The 9,836-nt window shown below is 35.1% G+C and overlaps 1 protein-coding gene across 1 annotated transcript; it reads left to right on the forward strand.

The window, feature by feature from the left end:
- Positions 1-8,670: 8,670 nt before the first annotated feature.
- LOC148804068 (uncharacterized) lies at positions 8,671-9,258 on the forward strand. The gene is made up of 2 exons (XM_088899194.1): positions 8,671-8,874; positions 8,935-9,258. Exons 1-2 carry the CDS (start codon positions 8,671-8,673, stop codon positions 9,256-9,258), a joined length of 528 nt encoding a protein of 175 aa, XP_088755320.1.
- Positions 9,259-9,836: the final 578 nt, after the last annotated feature.

A 9,836-nucleotide genomic window follows, 5' to 3' on the forward strand; every position in this document is an offset into this window, starting at 1 on the left:
GTGTGGAGAATGGATTGTATTTAAAGGAGTTTCGGAAGTTGGAATATGCCCCAGCATCTACAGATTCTACGGTAATCCCCTCTCCTATCTTACGAGTCAACGCCGTTTTTTGGACCACCCCTCTCCCCCAAAAACAAAAAAAAAAAAATCTCAAATGGAATGGCAATTTTTCAGTGTTATATATATATATATATATATATATATATATATATACATACATATATTTCTCCTACTAAATTACGAATCTAATTAATTGATCGCTTACCTGGAAATGCCTGATCTCTCTATTTCAATTGCGGAATTCCGAATTCATCAACGATTCTAAACCTATACTTAGCAGCTTAAGTAGGAAAAATTGCAATTATATATCTTGACTAACCACAGATACGGACAGAGAGAAGAAACGCCGGATAAAACAAAGAAAATATAATAATAATAATAATAATATCTGTGGGTTAATGACAAAGTTAAAAGTGAGCATGATTTGATGACCAATTTTATTTGTTGAGCGTCCAATTATGCTTTTCCTACCAAGAAATTAGTTACACGTAAACATGAGTCTGGGGGCTTAACGGCATGACGTTTTTTTTCACAGTTATATTTCTATTTACATAATCAAAATAATTTAATTCAAAAATCTTTGTCAACGATGTTTTAAATAATTAAACCAATAAATTATTAGTGTTCAATGACGATGGATTGGATGGCCCCACCTATGTGTAGAAAAGTCAAAGAAGGGCCCATAGCATTAGGCCCCAGCCCTTGTCACTTTCCACCAATTACAAACCAAAGGTCAATGGTTGTTCATTTTTTTTATCTCTTATTTCTAAAAGTATAACCACACAATTTTTTGTTTTTTAATTATATGTTTAATAAAAATAAACAATAATTTTTATATATAACATCAGAATAAATATTTGGTAATTGTCAGAACAGAATAATATTTTTTGTATTCAAATTTCAGACGGAAGAAAAACTCACCAATATCAAACTTTAAAACAGACAAACAGACCCTAAATTGTGGCCACGCATTTCTATTCTAATTTCTGAATGCGGTTGACAATTATAAATGCCACGCCCTGGGACTTGGGCCCTCAGTCACAGGCTTGCTGTCGTGAAATCACCTTATACATATCATTTTTTCTCAAGTCTCAACCAAAAGCTCCAAGGTTGAATGTCAATTTGTTCACCACCCAAACGGTTACAACCTTAAATCTTTCCTTGATCAATCAACAATATCAAGAGCTGGGGGCTGTGATTGCCTGTCACTAACATGTCACAAATGAGAATCATCTCACCTCACATGAGACGTGACAAGGCCCCATGGCTGATGGTCCCCATCAGATCAGATCAGATCAGAATATTTCAAACTCACGCACCTGGCACCTCATCATACACACAGGAAAAATATTTCAAACTCAAAATTAAGTTTACATTAGACCTATTTGTAGGTTCTCTCACGTAAGTATAACGTTTCAACGGAGTTGACATGTTATAATTCATATTTAAAAAAAAAACAAAGGAAGAATTACAGACAGGCCCAATGCAGATTTTGAGTTTAAAGTTTTTACAATCAACTTATTTTACAAAAAAAAAAAAATCTTATTTTACAATCTACTTATTGTTTAAATTAGTAAATTTGAACTTTTTCCACTCGCCGCATACGAGGCCAAGGGGTACCACTACCTTTACTTACCATTTCCCAAGTCTCAATGACACAATGACGGTGGAGTAACAATTTAACATACCACTACCTGATGCCTGTCCTGCACCCGTGAAAAGGCAGAAACTAGAGAGAGAAAGCACGTGATTTGTCAAAGTCATGAATAGGCATAGCTAGCTAGTGAACGCATTTGACTTTAACAATATAACTATTTTTTTCGCACTCTAGCATTTCCATTAAAATTATCAATATTTCTACTATTCTATTTTTGGTAATGCAGAGTGGTGCACTACTCCTAAACTTAGCTAGCATGCATGATGCATGTAGATGAGATGAACACAAGCAAGGGATTTTAGGAATATTCCTTTGATACTTGTTAATTTCCTCATATAGTAGTAAGTAAATTATACTTGTTGGTTTTATTATTATATAAGGATCTCTTATATAGCCGTTTTAATTAGCTTGCTTAAACATTAAGTCCGCAAATTAATTGCTTAATTATTTCTTGGAACCATTTATATATTGATTAATTAAATTGATCCTAAAATTTACATTGCTTGGTTTGATGAAGAGAATTCTTTGATAATTTGTGTTACATACTCAACACCTCGATCCATCTTAATAAGGAATATATAGACAGACAGGATTAGCACTGGGTAATGCCCTTTTTTATTTGGATAAAATCTTAATCCAACTTTTTTTTCTTTTCTTTTACGGTCCATGGAGTTAAAGATTCAAGGTGCATGCATTTGTCTGCTAGAAGCATCAGATAACTCTTTTTTTTCTTTTATGTTATATTTGTAGAAGTCAATATGCCATATTACGTATATCCCACCTGTCAAATGTCAATGAGAGGGGGATAGCAACATAGATAGTTAGAGTCTCCAATAACCATAATAACAAAAATATATATGTTGTAAAATGGAAAAATTAGGAGTCTCCAATAACCATAATTACATATAAATATATTAAAATGATAAAAAAAAAAAAGAAAAAAAGAAATTCTCTCTTAACGTAATTGACTAACTAAAAGGTTTCTAAGTGTCTATGCACACATATGAATCCAACACAAGTTTTAATTACCAGTGTGTCATGCATGACATGAATTAAGAATGAAGAATGAAGATGCTGATCAAAAACTAAAGAAATAAAAAATCAAATAACTTATCTCTTCGGGATCACATGCGCAGGCTATGAGAAGATAAATTGTATGCTTTCACTTCATTTTATATACAACTACTATTAGTTGTCACATTAATTAAAAATTAAAACAATATTTTTTTATTTTTATATTGAGCTTGTTGCAAGTTCTCTCTTAACTAATACACATACATATAAATATAGAGAGAGAGAAAAGAAGATAATCATTAAAAATAAACAATTAATACTTAATCATAGACGAGTAGAGGTATGAATAAGTTGTAGTCCCGACAGAACCTAGCAAATTGAATCAAACCAACGCAGTTATATTAGGATCTGGTTCTGTAATTAGAATCCGATTCGGGGGTTATTCTGCACATTTATTTTTTGTTTATATAGCTAAACCAAACCCGACCCATTGGTTAGACCTGTCCATTTGCGATAAATTAAGAATCCAACTTGCGAATTAGATATACTTATACCCACATTAAAGCCATGTTTTTGCGAACATAATCAGGCATCTTATATTAATTGAATATTCATTTATAATAAAAAATAAAAAGATGAATTAAATAAGAGATTGTCTGCTTTAAAGAAAAAAAAAAAAAAAAACGTAATAATTGTGGTGTTTTTAATTCAGATGAAGCCAAAAGTTGCTGTGATTAGAAGTGTAATTCTTTAATTAATTTATAATTGAAGGAATGGATAAAAGGCGCGTGGTATACATCAATCTTGGTAGCTTATTGTTTAGACACGTCACATAAAAGTGCTGGGTGTTAACTTCTAATCTGTCTGGATCAGTCCTTGGAAGACATGTACAAAGACCCTATCTAGCTAAAAGTGATTAAAAGAAAGGCTTGTGCAAGGTAATGAAAGGAAGAAATTCTTTACAAGAGACATGCCACTCAGTACTTTAATATTAATTAATTAATCTATTGAATCTGGGTTCAGTCATGGAAGAAACCAATAACTAAACCGTGTACAATTCTCCTTGTATCGTTTGGGGGAATTATTGGTCGAATCCAGCAGCAGACTGATCCAATACTATCCCAAGACAAGTACGGTAATGAAAAGAAGAAAAAAAAGATATAATTTGTTGTGCCAAACAAGTACATCTTGTATTCACCGAACTTAATTTTCCATGATCACTTGCTTGGTTTGTTTAGGCTTGCAAGTTTAAACCAAGGTGAAAAAGACTGAAAAAAGAGGGATTGGTGTGGATTGGTACTGCTTTTCACGTACGGTTGTTCCCAAGTCCCAACCCAACCCACTAGGAGGTTGCCCATTAAATATAATGCGACATATACACTGATCATCATCATCCGATTGGTGAATAAATTCATGGTCCCTTTATAGTCTTTGAAACTTGAAAGTCTATGTATGTCGTCGGTGTTTAATTGTGTGATATATATATATATATATATATATATATATATATAAAACCTCCGTGGCACTGTACTGTACTATATATATTTATATTGACCCAGCCACCCAGGTGGTGGCCAACTCTCTGTTACTGTAGATAGTGAGCCATGCATTCAGTACACTAGGACTAGGTGCATGTGACCGATTAAGAAATTCGACAAACTAAGAGAAAAACAAAAAAATAAAATTTTTATTAGTCTAGGGTACCTTTGTTTTGTGGAGACGCATTTTTCATTTTTGTGTTGAGTATGCGCTAGTCTTGATTCTTGAAGGTGTGGTGTGGCCGTGTGGGTGGGCTATTTATATTCTCAATGGCATGATGGCATCAATACTACAACAACTACATATATACTAATTTGTATAGATTTCTCCGCATTTCTCTTTCTTTTCCTATTCTTTCCTAGCTTCAACCCAAATATAGCGTAATGAAAGTAAAGGATACCTCTCCCTCACCATTAGACTTGTAACAGTTCGGGTTTCGGGTCCAACTCTACACCATCTCAGGCTCGAACTTGAAGCTAAATCCATTAAAATTTTGACAAAAAGTCAAATTTAAGCCCGACTCACAAATAGGTCTGGTCTATTCACCGCTTTCCCTTTCCTTTCCACTAGGTACGTAAATCAAATACTTCTTTCTGCTCATTATTAGTGCGCAGTGCATTATGTAGGGCTAAGGGTTAAAGCAGAACTTATCGTTACTTCTTTCCTCACTTTTCCCCAACATCTAGATAGGTTCACTCATTAATTGCTTTGAGACGCAATATAATTCATAGCCTCTCCTTATTGTGGAGGCATAATCAAAACCTCAAGATGGCTGGCTGGCCGGCCGGCTAAACTACATAACGGCAAAATTGGTATTTGAACTCTCTCCTGACCATTGAGAGCAAACTGAAGTGGTGTGATCATGTGCTTCCTAGCACCAAACACTACCTACCTATAAAGCAAATCCTTTATGATGAAATTGTGGGTGGTCTAAGTGGGGATGGGGTGTTTTCTTACACTTTGTCATATTACGTTATGCGTGGTCTACTCTTTGGTGGAATTTTATTGAGCTGAGCTATCCACGTCCATTATATTATTAAGAAGATGATAGCTTTGTCTATTGTCCACCGAGAAGTGATAAACCCCTTTATCCTTTCGAATCGATGCATATTGCACGGAAAACCAGGTAGTGGTATCACTAATATAATAGTATAAACATTTAACGTGGTGTTTTATTGTTCCAGAAATCTGAATTTTACAAATTTATGAAAAAGATGCGGTTCATAAGAGGAGTAGTAGTAGTAGTAGTAGAGGAGGGGGCTATAATTTCTGATTTCTGGGGTACTTATCCCAAGTTGCAATTTGAAGATGGATTGTACTTTTGCCTTTGCACTTGAAGGTTTGACTATTAAGTGTTGTTTGTACTTACGCACCATTAGCTAGGAAGTATTCAATTTCGATTCTTGACCAATTAATTGCATGGTATGGCTTATCACCAAGGACGTACTACTGATTAATTATTCCAACATAAATATAAACCGGGACAGTGGTACTCACTGAAACAAAAACAGGAGTGCATTCCAACATAAATATGAGATTGGTGATTGGTAATTTGAAACTAGGTTCTGGCCTCTGGGTTGTGATTTGTGAACTGAAAAGAAAACAGCCCTTGTCATCAACTCTCCAACTTCATGTGGACAGGATCTCTGCCATATATATAGTTGCTATACAGCAACAAGGAGTAGTAACTACTACTAATAAGGGATTGGAGAATGCTAGCCCGATCTGATAAGTTAATTATGTGCCTCTGCCAAACCAAACCATACGGTTGCAAAAATTGAAGTAAAGAATCAAGCTCTGGACTTCATACATGAAACGGGATGACACAGATGTGTTATATTGTTCGATAAATTGATTTTTTAAGCCCCTTTACTTGTTATATGTTAATAAGATATTGTATTTGAACAATTTGTTTTGAATACTATAATAATTAATTTTTAAATTAATAAATTTTGTTTTTAATTATATTTTTATTTAACTTGTTTTTTGGTAATAAGTTTGTTTTTATGTATCGATTGTCATGAGATTTTTCTTAAGCATATATTAAAGTGATGAATCAATAAAAAGTGAATGTGTAAAAAAAAATGTTGGAATTAATCTGATATAAAAATAAGAAAAAGAAAAACATTTAAACCGGTGGTCATTGGATTGCTGGTTTAGCCATAGACCTAAGGTCATATGGGACCTCAGTCGGTGGTTCAGATCGCCACCTACAAGTGTAAGTAACATATGGTCCAACCTAAGGCAGCGGTCATTTGGGACATACATCGGCGGTTCAGACCGCCACCTAAAACCGTAAACAACGTTTGGCACATCCTAAGACGGTGGTCATATCGGATCTACTCCGGCGGTTTCAACTGCCACCTAAAAACGCTATAAAGGTTTTTTGAAACCTGAGGTGGCTGTTGAAACCGATGCCTCTATTAATGCTAAGCCGGCAGTTCTATCTTGCTGCCACTTTCGACTAGACCGACAGCCAATTAGGGGGCGAGCGCCCCTGACCGCTGCCTTAGAGCTAAGCCGGCGATGACACAGCCAATTGGGTATCACTTGTATTCGTATTTTGATACTTGGGCTCAGTTTGGAAGAAGTACAAATACAAATATATAGAATGCAAATACAAGGTTTACAAATACAAAAGATAAGACTGGCACTATACATCTTTGCATTTGTGCTCCTTCCAAATTGAGACAAAGATACAATTAGTATGGTGTGTGCTTGCAAACTCCAAAGATCTACAACAGTACAACTCCATTACAACTTCAAATTTACACCATTCACACAGGAGTAGTGGATTATCTGCTTCAGGCACATGCAACCAAGTAATTAATTTTAGGGTTAAGATCCATCGTCTTTTTCGTTGTAACAGATAGAAGATCCATGTAGAGCTAGTTGATGGATATGTGATGCTCCTACATGTATAGATACAGATTTTATTATGAACTCAAAGCTTATAGTTTAGAGTAGATCATGTAGATGTACTACAAATTATCACTCAATTCAATGAATCCTATACGCATAATGTCCTGTCCTGTCTATATATTGTCACATTGTTGAATAACTATAGTTTACGCAAACGACTTCTCCCTTTCTTGAAGGACTATTGAGAACCTCGATCAATGCATGGTAACATCGACTTTCCTCTCTTGATTAATTTGATTAGCTATTCCCTCACTCAACAACCAAGAATGGACGATAAGACAAAGACAATGAAAAATTGAGTTATATTTCTTTACGGCTGTTTGGTTTGACAAAATATAAAGAGAGAAATAGAAAGTTGAGCAAAAGTTATGTTATCCATGTTTTAGGTCTTACAAGTTATTGCGGGCATTTGTGAAATCACATATAACTTTACTTTCCCTCTAACTTTCTGTTACTCTTATTTTTGTCAAACCAAATTTAACCTACTTGATCAATCATTTTGTCTGTATTCTTGTTTTGGCTTGGAAGTGAGGAGATGTTGTTTTATGGATGAATTGTTATTTAGGAAAATTAATCAGACTTTCTTACACCTTTTAAAACTGGCTAAGATTGCCCCTGTTTGTTATTTGGCTAAAATTTGAATTTTTCACATTTAGATTTTTGCCCAAAATGCCCTTCTCTCGTTTGGTGGGTCAAGAAAATAATTGACTCTCCAAGACTCCATTAGATAAATTTCAGTGTGTTAATGCAAAGTAAAAAAGAGGGAGTGGCGATCTATTTCAACAGAAAAAAAAAGGCCGGAGAAACGGTTAGAGAACAATCACGTTCTGTAATTATTATTTATCAGTAATATTCTCTTATTATTTAGGCTCCGTTTGCTTTGCGGGAATAGGGGTTTGGAATCGGAATCAGAATGGACTATTTCGGTTTCAACTGTTTGCATGATTAAACAGATCAGAATCCCAGTCACATTCCTGTTGGAATGGCATTCCCCCATTTGAGGGAATGATCCATTATATTACTTGTCCCTCCCTTGAGAATGAAATCTCATTCCTATTGATTCCAATTCTCATTTTTATTCTTATATGAACTAAACAGATTATGGGAATAAATCATTCCAATTCTGATTCCGGATCTGAATTGAACCAAACGAACCCTTAATCTTTTGAATCTGGTATCACTTTGGTGTATTTTGACTCGATTAGAAGCAATCAGATTCGAAGTGAAACTTACCCAAAACAGAACTAACTATATCCTACCTACCTACAGTCTGTTTTTATAAGTTCTTGACATTGATAATTAAGCTTATAACAAACAACCACCACCACCATTATCAGTTGTTTTCATTCACCAGATATTTCCTACTGTATTGCCTCTGTTTTTTTTTTTTTTTTTTTTTTATCAGTGGTATCAGAGCTGATGAGTGAAACAGGAAGAGTGCAGCAACAACTCTTTCTTTCATTGCAGCAGCAATTTCTATGGCTTCTGAAAATTTTGTTCAACCTGCAATCCCACGCTTTGATGGTCATTATGATCATTGGAGCTTGCTGATGGAGAATTTTTTGAGGTCCAAAGAATATTGGCAGGTCATTGAAAGTGGCATAAAAGAGGCAGCAACTGGAGTTGTTTTAACAAATGCACAAAAGATAGAACAGGAGGCACAAAAGCTGAAAGATTTGAAGGCAAAAAATTAGCTCTTTCAAGCTATTGATCGTTCAATCCTGGAAACAATTCTTTGCAAGGACACCTCCAAGCAAATATGGGACTCCATGAAGAAGAAGTATCAAGGGAACGCAAGGGCAAAGCATGTGCAACTCCAAGCTCTTCGTAGAGAGTTTGAGGTTCTTCAAATGAAGTCAGGGGAGTCAATTTCAGAGTACTTTTCGAGGACAAGGGCAATTACAAACAAGATGCGGATTCATGGAGAGAAGCTAGAGGATGTGACTATTGTTGAAAAGATCCTTCATTCAATAACATCCAAGTTTAATTTTGTGATTTGTTCTATTGAAGAGTCTAAAGACATCGATACTCTTTCAATAGATGCAAAATTCTTTGTTGGTTCATGAGCAGAAAATAACCCAGCAAGACAATGAAGAACAAGCACTGCAGGCAGCAACAAGCTCAAGAGGACATGGAAAGGGTGGATGGAAAGGCAAGAATACACACCAGAGACAAGGAGACAAGAAAGGTGCTGAATCTCAAGGAAACTAGAAGGCTCGTGATGCTCAGAGTTCAATAGGATCTAAACCAAAGTCAGCTGACAAATCCAAGGTGGAATGTTATCGTTGTCACGGGTATGGTCACTATCGCTCAGAATGCCGTACAAATTTAAATAAACATTAAGGGGAAAGGTCTAACTTTGCAGAAAAGGAAAAAGATGAAGAAGTTTCTCTCCTAATGGTGTGTCATACTATGGAGGAAACTCACTCGAATTTATGGTACTTGGATACGGGCTGCAGCAACCATATGTGTGGAGACAAATCAATTTTCTCTGATTTGGATGAATCATTCCGAGATACTGTTAAATTTGGTGATAACTCTAGAGTATCTGTTTTGGGAAAAGGAAGTGTTATAATTCAAACCAAAGGAAAGTCTCATTCTATTTTCAATGTGTTATTTGTTCCAAATCTAAAAACTAATCTGC

The sequence above is a fragment of the Nelumbo nucifera genome, chromosome 1 (genome assembly GCF_055504915.1).
Source record: "Nelumbo nucifera cultivar China Antique chromosome 1, China Antique-T2T, whole genome shotgun sequence".
Lineage (NCBI taxonomy): Eukaryota > Viridiplantae > Streptophyta > Magnoliopsida > Proteales > Nelumbonaceae > Nelumbo > Nelumbo nucifera.